The 20,976-nt window shown below is 42.1% G+C and overlaps 5 protein-coding genes across 5 annotated transcripts; all 5 read right to left on the reverse strand.

Annotated features, from left to right (window-relative positions):
• Positions 1-5,379: 5,379 nt before the first annotated feature.
• Positions 5,380-5,700, reverse strand: BDB00DRAFT_867699 (uncharacterized protein; the record flags this gene model as incomplete). Its single annotated transcript, XM_053126373.1, has 1 exon — positions 5,380-5,700. One exon carries the CDS (start codon positions 5,698-5,700, stop codon positions 5,380-5,382), a length of 321 nt encoding a protein of 106 aa, XP_052984309.1.
• Positions 5,701-9,778: 4,078 nt separating this feature from the next.
• Positions 9,779-11,190, reverse strand: BDB00DRAFT_755207 (uncharacterized protein; the record flags this gene model as incomplete). Its single annotated transcript, XM_053118821.1, has 4 exons — positions 9,779-9,967; positions 10,051-10,189; positions 10,285-10,781; positions 10,966-11,190. The coding sequence occupies 4 exons, from the start codon at positions 11,188-11,190 to the stop codon at positions 9,779-9,781; spliced, it is 1,050 nt and encodes a 349-aa protein (XP_052984310.1).
• Positions 11,191-13,784: 2,594 nt separating this feature from the next.
• On the reverse strand, positions 13,785-16,283 carry BDB00DRAFT_755309 (uncharacterized protein; the record flags this gene model as incomplete). Its single annotated transcript, XM_053118829.1, has 10 exons — positions 13,785-14,162; positions 14,239-14,273; positions 14,361-14,595; positions 14,668-15,222; positions 15,318-15,404; positions 15,479-15,586; positions 15,663-15,695; positions 15,769-15,843; positions 15,942-16,054; positions 16,139-16,283. 10 exons carry the CDS (start codon positions 16,281-16,283, stop codon positions 13,785-13,787), a joined length of 1,764 nt encoding a protein of 587 aa, XP_052984311.1.
• A 180-nt stretch (positions 16,284-16,463) lies between these two features.
• BDB00DRAFT_969016 (Pre-mRNA splicing Prp18-interacting factor-domain-containing protein) lies at positions 16,464-18,161 on the reverse strand. The gene is made up of 4 exons (XM_053129829.1): positions 17,851-18,161; positions 17,351-17,775; positions 16,784-17,247; positions 16,464-16,692 (listed from the first exon to the last, which is right to left on the reverse strand). The coding sequence occupies exons 1-4, from the start codon at positions 18,109-18,111 to the stop codon at positions 16,529-16,531; spliced, it is 1,314 nt and encodes a 437-aa protein (XP_052984312.1). The 5' UTR covers positions 18,112-18,161; the 3' UTR covers positions 16,464-16,528.
• A 1-nt stretch (position 18,162) lies between these two features.
• Positions 18,163-20,975, reverse strand: BDB00DRAFT_800845 (plasma-membrane choline transporter-domain-containing protein). The gene is made up of 8 exons (XM_053121818.1): positions 20,379-20,975; positions 20,030-20,205; positions 19,706-19,917; positions 19,287-19,556; positions 19,065-19,212; positions 18,725-18,941; positions 18,621-18,645; positions 18,163-18,546 (listed from the first exon to the last, which is right to left on the reverse strand). The coding sequence occupies exons 1-8, from the start codon at positions 20,825-20,827 to the stop codon at positions 18,508-18,510; spliced, it is 1,536 nt and encodes a 511-aa protein (XP_052984313.1). The 5' UTR covers positions 20,828-20,975; the 3' UTR covers positions 18,163-18,507.
• Position 20,976: the final 1 nt, after the last annotated feature.

Raw genomic sequence — 20,976 nt, forward strand, 5'->3', positions numbered from 1 at the left:
AATATATGAGTACTTTAGATTTTCAATTCAAGTCAAGACATAATAGAAGTTAAGCAGTACAAAGCCAATGTCAAGATATAGTAGTATGGCTGTTTCACTCGTGACAAGAAGCTTGTAGGCTAATGTACAGGAAATGGCAAGGGTGCGTCAGAGACTCACTACTGTGCGCATAAGCCTATTTTGCTGCTGTGGGAACTGGGCCTGAGCGTTTCCCCTCATTTCACTTTACCCGGGTTGAGTTTGAAACAAATTGGAGGCTGGTGGCAGAGGTAGGTGGAAAGTGTGGGGTTTGTTAGCAGCAGCAGGGAGGAAAAAAACAACAACCAAAGATCCTTTTTTTTCTCATTACCATTCGCCATGGCAAATCAACAGCTTCGACGCACACTTGTAAATGGCTCCTACTCTCTTCACGATGAATAAAAACAAAGAAAACAAAACGGCACAATCCACGGATTTATTGAAAAACGAAATGAAGGTAACTGTTTTCTTAAAAAAAGCATGTGCTCAAGATTTATAAAGGAGTAGACCGCCGTTACTGCTGCTTAAAAAAACGCTGGATAAGTGAACAAGGGAAGGAAAAGGTTATCGGTTGTGCTTGAGGTATAGCTTTAGTGGAGATATTATCATCCAGAATTACTGCTTCTTTCTCATTTTCTCTGTATATACTTGATGCACCATCTTGCACCAATCCAACGTCAAACTTACGTGCGTAATACAACATCGTCCTCTACCTGCACAAACCATTCGTACTCACAACAAGAACGACGCAACAATTTTCTTCTCCATTACTCATACACAATTATATACAACATGACGCTGATCCGCCATTGACTTGCAAAATATACAGCCTGACGCATTTATTTTCCACTATCATGTACGCCCATATTACACGATGACAACTATGACGCCGGTCTTTTTGTTTTAATACTTGTACGCTCAAGCACATCATCATCGTAATGACGGTCATCTCTTTCTTTGCTGTTTGTATTCACATCAATGCGATGATAATTATATTCCTATGATGCATACACACCACCACAACTATAATCCTCCTCTGCAATTCGCTGTACTCGCCCACACACGATGGCAACAACGATAACCTTTTTCTTTTAGCATATGCCAACACGAACATTGCCGGTCTTGATGGATAAGGTAGCTATATATGCTGATGGGTGGTATGTAGGGTTTTATTATTGTTACTGTAGATGTTATGGTTGGGATGAAAAAAATAAAAGTAAAAGATCATACATTATGTAGTCATCATGTTTCAGTTGTCTGCATAAACAGTTGTGAGATGGGATTGCATGTTATTACAAGTGCTTCTATAAAAACTATAGATATAGCTCTGAGCGGTGATGATAATATGGCAGGGACAAAGAAGAAAAGGCGTTTGTTGTTATGAAGGAGGAAGTTTCTTTGCTATTACAACAGCAACTTTATTTGTTGTTAATAACAACAACTATGAACAACCGACAAGTTACTACCCTTGACGACTCGCTACGCTCTCTCTCACTCGACTGTACGTGGAGTTCTTGCACTCATTCCTAATGAAATCGTGTGCGTTCCTGCTGCTCGATGGCAGATCTTCAAGGATCGCATCTCGGAATTGTGTGGCTACAAATGGGTTCACAAACGCGAGACTGTGCATGGCACCAGACGCTCTGCCACGCAATATCAATAATTACAATAACCATCCTTCACCACGAAACAACATCCTTCGCACCTGTATGACTCTTGTAGAACCTTCTTCGTTGTCTTTCTTATATAACGGTCAACATACTTTATTTTCATCCAATTCACAGCAACACAAAAGGAAAGAAACCCGTCAGTTATCCTTCCTGCTATCTACAGCTCATTTTCCATAAAGACCGGCGATGTTAACATTGGTATATGCAAAAGGTAAAAAGTAATCGCGTCAGGCTGTATATTTTGCAAGTCAATGGCGGATCAGCGTCATGTTGTATATAATTGTGTATGAGTAATGGAGAAGAAAATTGTTGCGTCGTTCTTGTTGTGAGTACGAATGGTTTGTGCAGGTAGAGGACGATGTTGTATTACGCACGTAAGTTTGACGTTGGATTGGTGCAAGATGGTGCATCAAGTATATACAGAGAAAATGAGAAAGAAGCAGTAATTCTGGATGATAATATCTCCACTAAAGCTATACCTCAAGCACAACCGATAACCTTTTCCTTCCCTTGTTCACTTATCCAGCGTTTTTTTAAGCAGCAGTAACGGCGGTCTACTCCTTTATAAATCTTGAGCACATGCTTTTTTTAAGAAAACAGTTACCTTCATTTCGTTTTTCAATAAATCCGTGGATTGTGCCGTTTTGTTTTCTTTGTTTTTATTCATCGTGAAGAGAGTAGGAGCCATTTACAAGTGTGCGTCGAAGCTGTTGATTTGCCATGGCGAATGGTAATGAGAAAAAAAAGGATCTTTGGTTGTTGTTTTTTTCCTCCCTGCTGCTGCTAACAAACCCCACACTTTCCACCTACCTCTGCCACCAGCCTCCAATTTGTTTCAAACTCAACCCGGGTAAAGTGAAATGAGGGGAAACGCTCAGGCCCAGTTCCCACAGCAGCAAAATAGGCTTATGCGCACAGTAGTGAGTCTCTGACGCACCCTTGCCATTTCCTGTACATTAGCCTACAAGCTTCTTGTCACGAGTGAAACAGCCATACTACTATATCTTGACATTGGCTTTGTACTGCTTAACTTCTATTATGTCTTGACTTGAATTGAAAATCTAAAGTACTCATATATTCTGCTCTGCTACACTTAATATATTATCTACTTCAACTTTTATTATGTCTTAGTTGACTAAAACTATGTCCAGGTTGACTGTTATTATGTCCAGGTTGTCTATTATTCATGTTTAGATTGATTATTATTCTTGTCAGAATGATTTTCATTCATGTACAGATTGATTTTTATTTTGTCCAGATTGATTTTACTCATGTCCAGATCGATTTATATTCATGTCCAGGTCGATGTATATTCATGTCCAGATCGTTTTATATTCATGTCCAGATCGATCTTTATTCATGTCCAGCTCGATTTTCATTCATGTCCAGCTCGATTTTCATTCATGTCTAGATCGATTTTCATTCATGTCCAGCTCGATTTTCATTCATGTCCAGCTCGATTTTCATTCATGTCCAGCTCGATTTTCATTCATGTCCAGATCAATTATTATTCATGTCCAGATTAACTTTCATTCATGTCCACTCAGACTAACATTCATGTCCACTCTGCCTAAATAAAAGTTCAAACGTCCACTAGGAGATGAAAAATCCTGTATATTATTTACTACGTTTATTAAAAAATCAATTTATTTTTTTGATTTTAATCTCTTAGTATCTTGAAAGTTTATGAACTTTATGAAATTAATCATCAAATTAATGTTTAACCTCTGTAGTTGACTTTCAGACTGTGGCAATTGAAATATCTTGTAAAGTGGCCACAAGCTCGTCCAGCATCAAAGCACATTGACCAATTCATTCGACCTACATGAATTTTTCCACAAACTCCCAATCTTCAGTATCGTCATTATCAGTTTTAGAGGGCAATTTATCTAGTTGGGTAACTTCAACCTGCTCTGGATCTTCCAATAGTGTCACACTACCAAAAAAAAATAGTAATCTATATGAAATTGCAAATACATCAGTTCTGTCAAGGCCATAACATTTATCCCTAGAATTACCTGTTGTCAGCAGCCATGTCGTCATATTTCCTTTTCAGGCGAGTGCAATATACTTGACTGTTATTAGTGTACTGAGCAGCACGCTTTGGATCGGTTGACATGAACTTTGTGATCTTCACAAATTGTCCTCCAAAGTCCACAGATGGATCGAAGTGCAGATAACTTGCTCTTGCTTGAGTTGTCGTATTTTACACTGTCACCAACAATTTTCATTACTGTTTGGTATAGATGAATAGGGGTCGCAATCTGACCTGCGGGTCAAAACCAACAACCCACGGGTTGAGGACGGGTCAACGGGTCGGGTTGATGCTTTTCTGACCCTCGGGTCGACCTGTCCAACCCTTGACCCGACCCGTTGACCCGTCGTGACCCGTGTATACATATAATATGTATGAGGTACTTATATTTAAGTAGTCAATTTTCTTGTTGGGAAACATCATTAGTTGTCAATATGTCTGCTATAGAACTATAGCATAAAACGTACTTAATTCTTTTTATTGTGGGATTATACTTTATATTCAACAGTATGGGATAAGTAAGCTATAAGCAATATATATGATAGGAGTAAAGAAGTAGCAATAGCGCAATGAGAATATACAATAGAAGGTGGCAGTAAGAGACGCGATTTAACAAAAGACAGAAAAGGAGTTGAGAAAAGAGAATCGAAGGAAGAAGAAAGAAGTGAAAAGAAAAGGGAAAAGGGAAAAGGATAAGGGGCATATAGGGAAGTCGATTTTCAACCATACTTTAAATATTATGCTTTCTTTAAAGCATGTGAGCCCAAGCGATTTCTTTTGTGATGGCACGAAACCCTTTACCTTTAAGAATAATCACTCAAAACGTAGATGTTGCTAGCACTGCTAGGAATTTGCATGCCATCATCTTAGAGAGCTATATATATATAGAGCTTTGCACTTCCAGCGCTCAAGTTCAGGCTGATTGACACTTCCTTCATCACTACATTGAAATCAGTCTTGACCCGTCAACCCGAGTTTTGACCCGTCGGGTTGAATGGGTCGGGTCGGGTCGGGTCAGTGCTTTCTTGACCCACAGGTCAACGGGTCAGACCCTTGACCTGACCCGACCCGTCCAATTGCGACCCCTATAGATGAATGATGAGTGGATCGTTCATAGTGGAGATTGTCAGGATGCTTCTTTCCCCCCCCCTGATGTAAGAAAGTTGATAAGAGCAGCATAGATCAGAAGCAACTTGTCCTTCTTTAATTCTTCTTGAATGCAGTTACATATGTTCTGAGAGTTACATCCTTGGTTAAGTGATCACTGGGTGTTTGTAAGCAACGGAAATTAATTATTAATAATTTAATGTTCAACAGATTTTAATTACTTGTAAGAACTGTAATTAATTAATATTAATGTTGAGTTATAATTGTTATAAATAATTAAGATAAAAATAAAAAAAATAACTTTAATATTTTTGTTATCTATAATTCTAAAAGATCAATATTCATCAAAGGGTTTTAAAGAACTATGTATAATTCTTATTAAACCTAGGATAATAAAAGAATGAATATTCTTTTTTATCCTATATCAGAAATGAAATGACGAGGTGTTCTTGATTTATATAAAGAGATATAAGAGGTAGACTGGGTATGGTCCACCCTTACATGTAGGATTTATTAAATATAATAACTTTGGTTGTTAATATTTAATATCTAATATGGAAATTGAGGGTGGCTGATGAACTTGGACGCCAGTGATTTTGATGCAACGTTTTTGACACAGTAAATCACCAGCACCAGATATTCCTTGAACTGCTGATAGACATTTAGGCAATAACAGATGGCTCGGCTCATGAAGTTTTCGTTGACGATTTGCTGTACTTCTATTACGATTGGTGGGAATTTGCCGAAAAAGTACGAACCATCACAAATTGCACCATCACTAAACGATGTAAATGAAGCGACATACGTGTTGTTGGGATTACTGACAATAGCTTTTGAGACAAGGTTCGGGATGGACTGATCTTGCAACATAAGCTTACTGACTATATCAGTACCTGAACGAAAATCTGGAGCTGGTAGTTTGTATTGAAGAAGCTCTTCACTGATATCCGTTATGATTGCTAGGAAATAAACAAAGGCAAAAAAAGAAGAAAAAACGTGACAAAACGCGACATCAATTTCTGCAGATTTTAATTGCCCAACAACATCATTTTTTATTGGCCAGCGACATTATTTTCATTGCCTGGAAGCACTGTAGATCCTGATGAAAAGGAGTGCTGTTTTAAATTGACATCTGCTTTAGCAGGGTGAAAACTAGTGTTGTCACGGTAAAAGAATGTAGGTGGTAACATACCTGCTCACAGGGAGGCTGATAATGATCATAATAAGTAATAGTAAAAGACATTACTTAGCAAATGTAATTTCAGCAAGTACACACTCATCATGAAGTCACTTACTATAATATAATTGGCATAGCGAGAACCATGCCGGATAGTTGAGAAAAGCCTTATTACACAATGGGATCTACTGCTGGTTTCAGTTGTCAAGGTTCCTCATGTATTGCATAAACACGCCCTCGCTCAAAAGAAAAAGAAATAGATGATTCTATCTTTATAGTGGTTCTTGTTATGCTAACACAGTATGTGATCGTTCGATTTACTATAATTTGATTTGTGGCCTAGATAGCATACAGTGTACATCCTCGTTTTACCGAGCCTCGGTGGTTGTGCTCGATCTTGCGCGGACTACTACCCGATTTCATCATTATGAATCTACGCATATATTTTGGGCTCTTCATGCAATGTTCATGCCGGACAGCAACAGAGCGGACGGACCTTTTCAGGGGATAAATCTGGTATTCATGTTTTACGCAAGATAAGCGATAAGGCATCTGGAGACAGTACATACATGAAGAAAATTGTGTGGTACGCGTTTGCATCTCGCGATGGAAAGCTAAAAGAAGAGCATACATACACACCATGACATAAGTGTGAATTTTATCCTTCTTGTTGTCGGCACTCCCATTATGCTGTAAGCACATACGGGCTGTAACGGGTTTGAGCCGAGATGCAAAGAAAGAAAAGAAGGTTGTGTGCACAGTGTGACAAGGTGGTTCCACCCGTTTCCACAATGCAAAACACATTACTTTAGAAATCGACACACTTCCGTTATTTCGCATCTTTTTTTACACACCTCAAGACAACAGCAACAACAGTAGCAGCAACAGCAAACCACTTGCAATCGCAGCATGTCTGTCAATAGCAGCAATCAGCGCGAATACAGCATCGACGGAGCAGACTGCAGTGCTACAAGGCTATTTCTTTGATGGCCTGTCGACCGGCGAAGCTGGGGGCACTTGCAAACATAGCAAAACCAACGGCAGCATCGGTGACCAGGACCTTAAACCAAGGATGCCACCACCACAACCACAACCAGGCAGGAAAAAAGGAAATAAGACATGCTCAAAAATTCACGAAGATTGATGACTAGGAAGGTTGGATGACTTTTTTTGGGAAGCAGAAAAGTGAGGAACTTGAAGAATTAAGGTATGGGCTTGGTTTGTCTCTAATTTACTCAGAGAAATATGATCAATTGCACTGTAAAGAGTTTTAAGAAATGTTTGTGAGCGTCACTTGTGTTTAGAAGCGTAACAAAAGATAGTGTTGAGGAACAGCAGACGATGCGCAATAGAAGTGCACTGCGTCAAAGCGTGAGTCGATCTTGTATTAAGCGCAATGAAATGGCGCAGAGCCAACAGCACAAGTACAGAAACGTAAAATGGATGCTGGCGCACTACTATCTACCTTCCCAGCAACGCAAACTGATTTTATTACGATGCTTACTGGGAGGAAAAATCCACAGTATACCCAGTAGAAAATATCACATCGAACATACTCCTATATATGTATTCGTGGGATGCCGTGGTAATCCTTCTCCACAGCATAGAGTTTAGTAGAGAACAAACGAGCAAGTAGGAAGAACAGCGGCTATGCTTTCATTAAAGGAAATGTGAGATTTCTTATTTGGGATCATAAAGCAGTGATTGTCTCGGCTGCCTGGACATTGCGTATAGGTAGATGACCGATTGTATCAACAATGAATATTACTCTCTTTCATCTCTTCTTCTTCGGTCCTTTACGCAACCACGAACCCCTAGTTCCCACTGTCTACTCCACCTTCCGGCCCACCTCCACGCACACAACGTGGCGCGCACAGAGAAAGCTCCATGTGGGATTCCTAATGATGCTTAACTGGGCGCCACTTTTTTAATCTTCTATTTCTATTTAAAAGTTCTTCTACGAAGAAGACGATGAGTATTTGATTTTGTCCCTCATTCTCCCTGACACCCCCCAAGGTTCGTTTATTAGAGCTAATGCAGAACACGCATGCTGTTGTCCCTGCTGCTGCTGCTGTTTGCTGCTTCCAATTACTTATGAACAAATGATCTTGCTTCCTGATGACAACGTGAAACATCTGTACATATAATGATGCACCTGCTGTCCAAATATATTTATATATATACCGGCCATACTTTTTTTTGTTCTCTACTAATGACACATACAGTACATAACAGCAGTGCGATAATTGGTATAAGTAGTAGCTATTGTAAGTATTCAAAGAATCAATTTGCGTTTTGTTTTTACCCCTTAAATGTATGTTCAAATAGTAGTATTGTGTCACAAAACCCGCCTTGTTTTATTAACTCGAACCTTTTTTTGGTCTCGAATTCGTACGAACATAACAACATAAAGTTTCGAGGAGAGAAAGAAAGGGAAGGAGAGAAGGTAAGCACAATGTATTTGAGAAGGAAAGGAAAAGAACCATTTATCATGCGTGTGGTAGCTATAGGAAACATCAAGGTGAGGGAAAAAAACATTAGAACAAGGGTAGTTTTATTAGTCTCTAATAGTAGTATATACGATGTTAAGTGAGTGTATGTAGTATATATTTTTGTCTTCAGAAGGTACGGCCATGATAATGGTACGCCATGTTATAGGTCTCTGAACACTGAGGGGGTGGCATCCGACATGATTTCTTTTTCAAAGGAAATAGTTTGTTACTTGAGGATGTTGGTCGATCGCTGAGCGAAGAAGTATACACACCATCATGATAGGTTTGCCGATAATAATCTTTGTCTAGAAAATGAACAATTTTACATGAGCGATGATGTCAGTTGCCAAAATAAAAGAGAAAGGGGCCAGCATCTTTTCGTTGTGTTGCTTTTTCCTCGTAATCTCGAGGGAGGATGCCCTGAGGATGATGTTGTCGGTACCAACATAGGTTCATATAGTAGTACTAGTACTAGTAGTAAATCAATATTGATATGGTAATATACCTCTCGGCTCATATGCGGGAATATAGGATCGCCGTTTAGTGTACTTGCCCACACGCCACATTTCTATTTGCTTCTTTAATTTGTCGACCACGATGCTCATCTTGAATAAAAGTAAACTATAGAAGAGGTATTATAGACGACAAAGTATTGACGGCGGTGCCAAAAATAGGGCAAGAGGGAAAAGAGAAGAACGCAAAGACGGAGAGGATTCTCTTCTTTATAGAAAAAAAAAAAAGAAAAAGGGGATGGGGGTTTCCATAAACCGTAACTGCGTATATTTGAGTATTGAGGGGATTTCACAGAGAAAGAAACTGTGTGTGCGAGAAGAGAGGGCTTGAGGAAGATTAGCAGCAAGACTCTCTCTCACATAACATTTAATAAACATACATTTCATACGTGCCCAAAAGATCATCTGCCCAAAAAAACGGAAATGCTAGACTATATGGTATAAGCACACTGTGTCGTGTATAGGTTTTCTCACCTTTGTTTTCTTTCGGCAACTTTGATATGGACAAGTTACTAGTGCGTGAGTGTGGGAGAAGCTGCAAGACGTATCCTACAGCATGCATGCATACATGAATATAGTACATCTCGGCCTATTTTCTGGATCCCCGCAGCACACGCACATACATGGATAGAAAGATACGTAAGAAAAAAAGTAAAAAGAAAAGGTAAAAGATATATATTACATTCGGTTCCGAGAACCAATAAGTTTGAACCTATTTTTTGTAGCCCTATGATAAGAAATGAAAGAAAGGAAAAAGAAGAAAATTTCTAATGTTGGTTGATGCTATTGGGGCCAATAATCTTTTCTTTGCGCAAGCTACCCAGAGCCTTGGCGCACTCCTGCTGAACGTGCTTTGCACGATCAGTTTCAAAGATGCCAGCTTGATCGAACTGGCGTGCATAGAATACACATTGTTCGATACGATAGTTTTTATACATGGGCACTTGCAACTGGCCCTGTTCAGCATGAAAAATAACACATTAATAAGTCTTCTTTAAGTTTTGATGTGTATCGTGCAATATCTTGGAGCATCCCTCACCTCTTCCTGTGACAGTTGTTTCTCTGGCTCTCGGCCAGTGCGTACGACATAATCATTGGGAAGTACCCAGAGATTGGCTCCGTTCAGGTAGATCGAATATAAACATGCCGATGGCTCATCAGCGAAACGCTCTTCGCACCTAATATATACCGAGTTTGTGCTTACGTTAATACAACAGCCTTTCAAGCCAAACCTGCGTTTTTTTCAACCAACAGAAAATGTATCACCACTTACCAAGGGTGGTCATCCCGAGTAGCGATATAGATTGGAGTATAGTGATAATCATATTCAGGGACAAGATAAGGTTCATCAGCTTCACGCCAAATATGATACGACGTAGGGCCATCGCTCAATTTCCAATGATAGTCTAATAACCCGATACGCTTTTCATCAGCCCATTCGACCATTTCTGGCTTGGTCATTGGCCAAGTGTCTGTGATGGCATTCTTGCTGTTAGGGAAGCCAAACGTAGGGACAATAAGAACATCGCCATCTAATAACCGATCACGATACGTTTTGGCAGTTGTAGCAAGGTCAGTTATCCAGAGAGTGGTGACAGGCACATGGGCCACGGTATCTGTGCGACTAAATAAGCGTGCCAAGTTACGGCTGTCTTGGAAACCGCCATGCACCACAGCCTCGCCATTGGTCGGGCGAACAATGAGATGCAGATCGACGTGTCGAGCCAGCATGGTTTGCGTTTCGTATTCGCGGCGGATTGTTGACAAGTGCTGCAGGATGGCGCCAGAGGCAAGACCACCCATATCCGATGGGATCTGCAGAGTAGCGGAGATAGGACCTGGGATGCACATAACATTGTGTTTGGTAAGATGTTTGTTTATCTAAGTCGGCAATGGAAGAGAGAGAGAGAGAGGCTGACAAACTGCTGTCGATCCCTTTTCATCCCGTCCAAACCCTCATTTCATCTTTACCTTGCCATATCTCGGCCAAACGCACCAAGTGTGGCCACTCATCCATGGTCAAAATCGTAGCAATCGAGAGTTGATCGGGTGTAGGCGTAGCGGTGGCTGTAAACCAGTGTGGACGTAAGTGATCCATGCGGATCAAGGATTTGGAAAACATTTTTGAAAGACGAAGTTGGTATGTGAGGGAGTTGAGGGTCGATAAGCCGTCTGGCATGATGGATTGTTGTTGTGTTATATGGAGGTCTTGCACTATCATCCCATTAGTTTTAGTTCCTTCAGAGAAATCCAATCACGTCTGTTTCTTTTTCGCATTTTACCTAATGCAGTAGCCGAGCCTGTTGTTGCTAGGTTGTTGTTGCTACCACTGCTAGAGCTGAACGACGAGAAAAGATGCATCGTAGACAATATCAAGCTTGTCAATACATAGGCCCAGCCCAACAATCGAACAATACGTAGCCGGAGCAATCGTTTACAGTATTGACCTAAGGATGACGAAGGAAATGCGTTTCGCGATTTGCTGTCTAATGATCGAGGAGCGCCAGTAGGTGGACATGCTGAAGTCAATGACGGTTTGCGTTGATGAAATCCGGACTTGGTTGGTCGCGAAGCGACAGTGGTCGTTTCTGGTGCACTCTCTGAAGATCGTGGCGGTGCCATAAAGAACAAATAAACAAAGGGGTGGGGATACGTTAAGAAGATAAGGCGGTTGTTGTTACTGGTGTTGTTGCTTAGCAAAGTAATCAATGAACGGAGGATAGGAAGAATAGAGGGCGGAAGGAAGACGGTGGATATAAGGAAGGGAGTCAGGGAAAAGGTGTTGGATGGCGTAGGAAAGGGTGGGATAAGTGTTATGAGAGGGGTGTGAGGGAGGAAAAAGAGAGGAGAGAGAGAGAGAGAGAGAGGAAGAGAAGAGGAAGAAGAAACGACGGGAAAAGAGAAGGTATGAAGAGTAGTAATAAGGGTAAGGTACGATGAGAGGTCTGGCTATGAAGAGAAATAGAGAGAAAGCGAGAGCGGGGTGTCGATTTGTTTGGTCACACAGGTGTGCAAGAAAAAGATGTTGCACACGTGTATTTGACGATCCAGTTTTCTCGACCGACCAAAGGCAACTCTTCTTTTATTTGGGTTAGAGCGGTGCACGGACAGTGTGTGTGTGTGTGAAAAGGGAGAGGCGAGAGACTTCTTGAAAGTACGAGGCAGGTAGAGAAGAAAGCCAAGATATATTAAACGCACAGAAATTCTCTAAACAAGGTAGTAAAAAAAAAAAGAGCTACCGGAAAAGTCTAATTAGTGAAAGAGTTTTGCAGAAAGAAAAGCAAAGCAAAGCGGGTCCTCTTGCACCGCAAACCTTCCCCCGATTTGTCTTGTCCTCTTTCTCCTAAGCTACTGAAATCGGTCCATGTTCTGGGCACAGGGTGCGCTCTTGATCATATAACTGTTGTGATCAATATCTCAACAAGCTCCGTCCCGTCACCCCGCTGCGAGCGAAAAATGCCATGCATCATTTTCATTCTCGAATGTCGAAAAAGAAACGCCACCAGAACACGTTCTTTCTTCTTTTTCTTCTATGAATATTATGTGTCGTAGCCCAGCAAGACGCTGCTGCTATCATTGCTGTTACTGTCACAATGTCCGATCTTGCTTTTCCGGATACTGCTTGGCGGTATGTACTATTACATGTAGCAATGGTACAGTAGTTAGTGCAGCTTCTTGCTGGCAGTAAATGTAATAGTGACGAGAAATCGGGTCCGATTGGTGAAAAGAGACGCAATAACAAGAATGATGAAAACTGTGCTACGGTGGCACACGATATGCTTTTCTATTTGATTGGAATGTTATTGGGCATTTGACGAAAGCAAATATATATACAAGGTGCTCAATCGGTATGGTGTGCTACACCTTCTTGAGTGTAATACCGAGCATCACTGTATTTCTAAGAAGCAAGGGCATGTATCTATTAGAGAATACACAAGCTGGATCAGAGGTTAAGTATTGTGATGAATAGCAGCATAACTACCTTGGCCATTGACGTGGACTACGAACACAGCATGGATGACGACTGAGGATTGTACGACGTACCACCACCCCTGGAACGAGAACGCTTTCCGCTCTCATTTCTAAAAGCTCGCTGTTGTACATATTATACGCTCATTCATTACATGGTGATAAGTAAGATGCTTAATAAATATAATTGTAATATAAGTTTTCATCATCCGCCCTCATCACAAAGAAGAAGAATGCAGAAACCAACCGATCGTGTAACCAGACGCACAGAGCGAGCTTTGATTTCCTCCACTTCTTTCAACTTTCAAACACGCTTTCTACACACGCTTGCTATAAGCTTATTTCATGCATCCATTCGCAAGCGACGATATAGCATGCATGAATGATAGATGGGGGGTCGGGCCTTCAATCCCGAAGGGTGGGTTTCTGGATGGTATGTACAACCTTGTTTAGGCTTTTCTAAGTGCCTTTGTATATCTTTTAAGTGTCATTCAGCTTCTATGGGTGCTTTTAAAGCCTGAATGCGCTTAAGAACATCCGCAAAAAGAGCTAGAAATAATTCTCTTTCCTGAGGTATACAGTACCATGTAAGTTTTACATTTCTATTTTATATCAGGATAAACGACGGCAGATATATTTTGGTGGATGGGCGACATCTTTCCTATGTAATGACGAGGAGAAGATGAAGAGAGAGAGACGATATAAGGGTGTGAGATAGATGTACATTGAAAAGGAAGAGGAATGTTGGGTTGTTGGTCTTTCATATCTGATTTCTTTAGTGTTGTTGAAGCTCTACATGGTTGGCTATTGGATACGAATTTGGGTGGAGGTGGTGTCAGTCCGAATATACAACTCATCGTAAACAGAAAAGAAGCAAGGATGGTCCCCCTCTCGGTCCACTTTTGTTTTTTCCTTACCTGGGAATAAGCCGACGGATTTGCCATCGGCAGCAACACCTTGCCACCAGTCGTCACTGACAAATTCAATGTGTGTAATAAGCTGGTTCTCCTTGAAGGAAATCTCATTATCCTCGCCAGCGGCATAGTCGTATAAAGCAATGGCCGTGTTGCCTTGATCCTGCTTGGCAGCAGGAGGCGACTGAACACCATTGGCAGCGACAGAGGCTGCAGGGGCTGCAGGGGCTGCAGCTGCTGCTGCTTGAGGCTGTTGTTGCTGTTGTTGCTGTTGTGCTTGTGCCTGCTTAATAGCGAACTGTATTAGAAAAAAAGCTGTAGACGGCAGTCATTTGCTATCTTACCTGTTCTTCTTCCTCCAAAAGCTGTACGTAGTTGGCTATAAACAACATTATGGATTTATTTAGGAACCTTTTATAATTCAACCACTTTGCGAGTTAACTTTTTTTGTTCCTTGTAAACTTACCTGGGAAAAGACCTTGCTTCTTGCCATCTTCACTGACACCGAACCACCAACCTTCATCCACTTGATCGATTTGTCCAATAACTTCGCCTTCAACCAAGGTCATTTCGTTGGCTTCTCCTGCAGCATAATTAAAAAGCACCACTGCAGAGACACCCTGTGCTCCATCGTCTTGACCGTCACCAGCAATGGCAGCACTAGCTGCATGGGTAGCAGAGTGCACAGCACGATCCGCAGTCTAAAAATAAGAGAAGTTATCAGTATTTTTACATCGCTCAATAACCCTTATTATCATTGGTAGACCACACACTTCGTCCAACTGGTTATGCAAAGTAGCTTCTTGCTCTGCCTGACGTGTTGCAGCAGCTGCTTCTTGCTCTTCTTGTTCTCGTCTTTCATCCTCCAATTGCTGTTGCTTCAAACGCTGGCGTTTAGCTTCCTGTTCTTCCCGACGTCGTTGTTCGGCAGCTTCAGCTTCACGTTGTTCTTGTTCCTGATGCAATCTTGCCTGCTCTGCTTCTTGTTGTTGTTGCTGACGTTGTTGAGCTTCCTCTTGTTCACGCTGAGCAGCAGCAGCAGCAGCAGCTTCTCTCTCTCGTTGCGAGGCGGCTTCTCGTGCAGCAGCAGCGCGTTGCTGTGAATCTTGTTCTTCCTGTGCCAATCGCTGACGCTCCTGTTCCTCTCCCGCTCTGTTTCTTTCCAGTTGATCGCGTGCCGATTGTTCCTCACGTTCGCGTGCTTCGCGTTCAGCCTTTTCACGTTCAGCACGGACAGCAGCTGCTCCAGAATCTTGCTGTTGTGTAGCAGCGTTCCATCGACTCGCTAATGGCTTGGGTGCCGTTGATACAGGCTTGTAATTGGTGCCCTGTATATGTGTACCCCCCCCGTCCCGCATAATCGTTAATAGCCATCTTACACAGATCACTTGGGGTTAATCCTTAACACAAAAAAAAACCTTACCACAGGAGCAGGTGGACCATCCTTCTTCATGGATTCGCGTTGCATAGCAGCGATATCTGGAACCTCGGTCTTCTTGTACACCGAGCCCTACAGAATGTCCATGTCACTTTAGCAAGGCAGGTTCCGAACTTTTCCCCCAATATGTAATTTTACTACGTTACCACGGGAGTGACAGCAGGTTGTGCTCGACGCTGTTCTTTATGCACGCTATATTTGGCACCCGATGATTCGGAGACACGCTTTACGATAAGTTCAGGCTCGACGTCCGCCTAAATACGTAGCCACCCTGCTTTTGAGTCAAATGAAACAAATAGACCGTACTCTTTTCTCGCAGTTTATACTGACCTCATCACGGGCATTGATTTGAACGTGGAAGCTCTATTCATGTATCCGGCAAAGCAAAGATATCAGTCTAACTTGTCAATCAAAATCCTCTTTCGCCTTGTTATACCTTGAAAAAGTTTGAGACTTCAACCAAGTGCGAGTTGAAGAAACCTTTACGCGTTTCTGGAACACCACTGCCGCACTAACAGTTATATTGCAAACACACGACGTTAAAGTCGACATTCTCTTATCACATTTTATGCAATCGTAGAAACGAGTGGGGAAATAAAAAGACGTTACCCAAGCAATGAAGACATATTTAGGCAGTTCGGTGTTTGGGTCAAGAACCCGGGCATAAGCAAACTGAATCTTGCCGTCGCTAAATTCATCGTTGAGTTCCTCGAGACCGCCATCTAACAGAAACAGATAAAACCATTGATGAGGATTTCCAATAACTTTTTACTTTCTCAAAGTCTGTAAAGTGGTTCGTCGAGTACCGCCAGTGCCCTGTACGCGAATGTCATTGGTGCCCTTGTCGTACGAGTATATAAGCCAATCGGTTGGGTCGCTGTCGCTCAGAACGGCGTTGTAGGCGTTCTTGAGGTCTTGACCGTGCGTTGAAAAGTTGACGTGCAAACTCATTATAATATGTAGGAGAAGTTGTTAAAGAAGAAAAGAAGCACTCGGCTTGTATAATATAGTCGCACAACGCTATAACGAGGCGGAGTATTTTTTTTAGCAGTAGTGCCATGCCTTGGCAACAACCGCCTTGCCAATAATGCATTATGCTCTGTCCGTTTGTGTTGTAACACTTGTTTGTAACTCAAATGAAAATAGCAGATTTATTGCTTCGTTCCATAATGACACATATGATACAAATATCATATCTAAGCTGCTATTCCCCGAGAATATTCTTCTGATGCTTTATGGGCTTCAATACCAGCAGCACCACTACAATACGAGTTGTACACAAACGATCTGCAGCAGCTGTATCCCCACTTGCCATCCAGCCAGTATGAACCCCAGACAGTTGTGTGATTGTTGAGGAACACTAAAAAAAAAAAAAGCAGGAAAATAAGGGTGTCAGTAACCACATTCAAACATTTTTCATCATCGCATGCACTATCCACAAGGGAACTTACCATCTTCTTCGTATTTTGATCGTGCCTTTGCCCGTTCTTGGCCCTTGATGACCCGACCGGTACGCGAGTACTCAACATAGTTTTCTGTTTGCGCCAATAGCAATTCTTTGGCCGGCGCTTCCAAATGCTCCTCGCCACCATACTTTGAGAGAATATTTTTGTGTGTTGTATCGCGCACCTTGTCCTTCTTTGACTCGTATTCCTTGTGCAGGATGGCGACTTGTGTTGGATTGGCTTGTAAATGAACATCACTGCCTCTGTCGGCAGCTTGCCAAGCAAACAGTTGCACCTTGGCCATGTCCGGCGCGTCACCACCGTAGCGTACAAAGTTGTCGCCAGCAAACGGGACTTCGTCGGATTCTTTGTCTTTGAGTGGATTATCACGCATAGAACGTGTCTTGGGATCGTAGTATGCTGACTCAGTATCCAAATTCAACAGATATTTGGCGGTATCTTCACGAATTCTACATTATAAAAATGACAAGGTTGTTGTTCCTGTGTAAGCTTCTCTCTTGCACAATAGTAAATGTCAGAGACGGAATCTCTAGATTAATCTTTGGCACATACCTCAAATTACGAATCGTCGTTCTTGTCTTTGTGTTGACATGCTGACCAGGCATATCAGCTTGATCTGCGTATTTATCTTCGTCGTCATCTTCGTCGTCGGATAAACGAGCCAGCTTTTTGACTTCTGACGTCGTTGTTGGGCCTTGCTTATCCAACTCTGTTGCCTTATTCGCTCGTCGAGCCTCTTCCACTTTCTCGTATTCTTCAATAACCTTGTCGTGCTCTCGAGGATCATAGCCTTTCCATCGATCCCGCTTTTCGTCCCACTCTAAATCTGGATTCTGAATAATCTCGTCTGCTTGAATATTCTTTCCGCTCCATTTGGCACCCTTTTTGCGTGGTCGTTCAACACAATCTCTGGTCTTGTGCGATAATGCACCGCAGTTTTCGCATGCGCCCTTTCGGTATTTAGTTGCTGCTGGTCCCTATACAACACATATTATAAACTGTGTGAGTTTTTGTAAAAGGAATTCTTTTAACAGAGAAAAAGAGAAACTTACTGCTCGTTGACCTCTGGCATACCAGTAATTGTCTTCTGCACCAAACTTTGTGCCTTTTCGTTTTTCTGGAGCACGTTGATGCTTCAGAGAGACTTTGCCGGTATCAACGTACCATGGCGCCTTTAACATGAACTGGGGGGTATGAGGATTGATTTCGTTGCCTTCATCGTCGACTTCTGCAGGTGCTGTACCGGCTTTACGAGCCGCATCCAGATCTTTTTGTTTACGATATTCTTCTTTTGAAAGACGATTCGATTGCATGGTTTATATAGAAAAAAAGATCGAGTGAAACTAAAGAAATCGGATTTCTGTTCCTCTCTCTCTCTCATAATCTCTGTTTCTCTCTCGCTGCTTGAATTTGATTGGATATGCGCTTCTGGTCTGCCAAATCGCTTTATCTCCAACAAGTAGGATCATGAATGAGCCGGCTCAAAACAACAGCAAAGAGGAATACATACACGTTCACGCACTCGCAAATAATGAGCTCTGGAGCGATTGCATGTTATTGTTGTTTGAGCAGTATTTTTATTATTCAGATGATACGAACGACAAGCTTAGTGTTTATATGTCATAAAGGTTCTTTTTTGCTAGTTTTTAGATATTAGAGTGTAAGTATACAATTCTTCCTTCTTATTCGTTTAGTATTGTGGCTGTAATTCAGACACCTTGTACCACTCTAGGATACGTCTCACGGATCTACGAGTGTTTATCATGCATAACCTTCTGTTAGTCTTCTTTGTACTCGTTCTCTTGCTAGAGTTGCTTCTTACCTTTTCAAAAAGTGCCGGTCTCGTTCTGTATGCGTAGAGATAAACCGTAGTTGTTAGTAAGTACAAGTTGCTCTAAACATTTACAGAGAATAGGTAAGTATTACCTTCGCAATGCATCTGGATCTTCGGCCAAACAAACAAATGTGGTAGCCACACCGCTGGAAATCACAGTGGCGATGCTAGAAAACATTGAGGAGCCGATCAAGAAGCATACCATGACAACGACAGGTGTCATGCCGCCTGTTTGATTAAATGCTGGCTGGGCCGCTTTCAAGTAGATAAAACCAAGCAGGGATGACAGTACACCCACAAGTAAACCGCCTACGTACAAAAAGTATAAGATATTGTTTAGCTGCTCTCTCTCTCTCTCTCTCACACACACACATTGACCATCTTCCTCTTCTCCTCGCACCCTTTTTGAATTCATGTTGTAAGAGATCTCACCCATAAAAAGTACGTTTCCAATAAGGGAATCATTGATCATAGCGTCAATACCGCGATCCTTCATCAGATTCCAGGTTCGTCGTGCAGAAGGGATAAATGCCTCGCCAAAGATAGCCACACCGCTGAATGCATAGTATGTGAACCATTCCTAAAGCAATACAAGAGGTGAATGGTTATCGGTTTGTCATCTCCTTGGCATGCATATTTAGCTGCGGTACATACGAAAATTCCTTGGAAGCACCCGACAATGCACTGCACAATGAAGACCAAGCAGCTCAAAATAGGGTTGTCAGTGTTACTTTGGAGTATCTGCAGGAAATATCGCACCATATTGACAATGGCTATAAGCAGACTACCAAAACAGATGGATCCAAAACTGGTCGTCACCGCGCGCTTGAAACTGCCCAAGATTGGGTGGCGTACAGTGTCATTCAGATAGTAGACTGTGGCATAAAGGCCAGCCAAAGTGACATGCGTGACATATGAAATAACCTATGTACGTAACCATGAACAGTTTAATTGATGTTTGAGAGAGAAACAAGACAGTGTCTCCTGTCACATGCCCTACATATTACGGCTCTCATTCTTTCCAACCGCGCATATACGCGACCCCCTCGTTTTCTGCGAGCATACTATCATACCTGAGAAGTCCAATAGTATGAAAAGACAAGAAAAACCATGGCTAGATTCAGTCGCGCATTGTTGCTTGTATTGCTGGACCATGTTTGATACGCACCAACAACGACCAGTGAGAACCATATGGCAAAGGCGGTTTGAATGATCAAAGAGATAATACCGGCTACGATCGAGCTTGGATGTTTACGACAGATTGAACAAATAGTCTCCAGCATCACTGTTTTTTAAATGCAAAAAAAAAAGTCAGATGCCATAAACAAATATAAACAGACACAGATCGGACTTTTTTTTTGTCGTTGGAGCAGGTGCATGGTGCATGCGTACATTACCTGTCGCAAAAGGTATCCTACTTCTCCACCACCAAAACGCGAGTAGCCAAAGACATGAAAAAATCAAAAATACAATTGCGGCAGAATAGTAGTGCTGTGTAAAGTAGTAGATGGTGACACCAAAGTAAACAATGATACTGCCAATGAAGGTCGCAATAATCATGAATCGAGGAAACCTGGCGTTGGGGTGATATCATCATATGGTAAAAAAAAGGCAGAATAGGCAAAACGGTAAGCTAGGGAATTCCGATACAGATACAAGACAGGATGGTTTGGAAAAGCCAAGAAAAAAGCAACAACAACAACAACAAACAATTTGCTTCATGTGCTTGCTTGTGATAATACTTACGCATTGGCAAGAAGTAGGTAGAGAAAGCTTAAACCAAACCCTACCACAGCAGCCAAACCAAAGATCTGGAAAGCGCCAGTACCAAACACTGTACTCGAGTATTGGGTGGATGATTGAACGCTTCCATACGTTGACTGGTTTTGACTATATGTACGCAACGCCAGTACAGACACGCCAATGAATGCACCCAGATTCAAGAGCCAAAGAATAAGCGCCCACAAGTCTCGCCATCCGCTGGCCGGACGGATCGCCTTTTCGCTTTGCTCGCCGTAGTAGGGCTGCTGTTCTTGTGGCGGCGGCATCGGGTGCTGTTGATCTGACGATGGCGGTGGCGGTGGTGTCGAGTAATTGTTATACTGATAGTCTGGTGGGTTTGAGTAACCCTGTTGTGGTTGTGGAGGAGGCGGGTAGTAGCTGGACTGCTCGCCTTCCTTTGAGTGTTTCTGCATCTTTTGACTCGGTTTTATAAATCACGTTGTAGCCGCAGTTGCTGGAATGGTAGTGGTGGTGGTGGTGGGGCGGTAATGCTGCTGCTGCTGCTGCTAATGGTGGTGATGGTAGAACGGAAAGGGAAGAGAGGAAGAAGGATGATGCATGC

Source organism: Zychaea mexicana, assembly GCF_025766255.1.
Source record: "Zychaea mexicana strain RSA 1403 chromosome Unknown BDB00scaffold_6, whole genome shotgun sequence".
NCBI classification, from domain to species: Eukaryota; Fungi; Mucoromycota; class Mucoromycetes; order Mucorales; family Lichtheimiaceae; genus Zychaea; species Zychaea mexicana.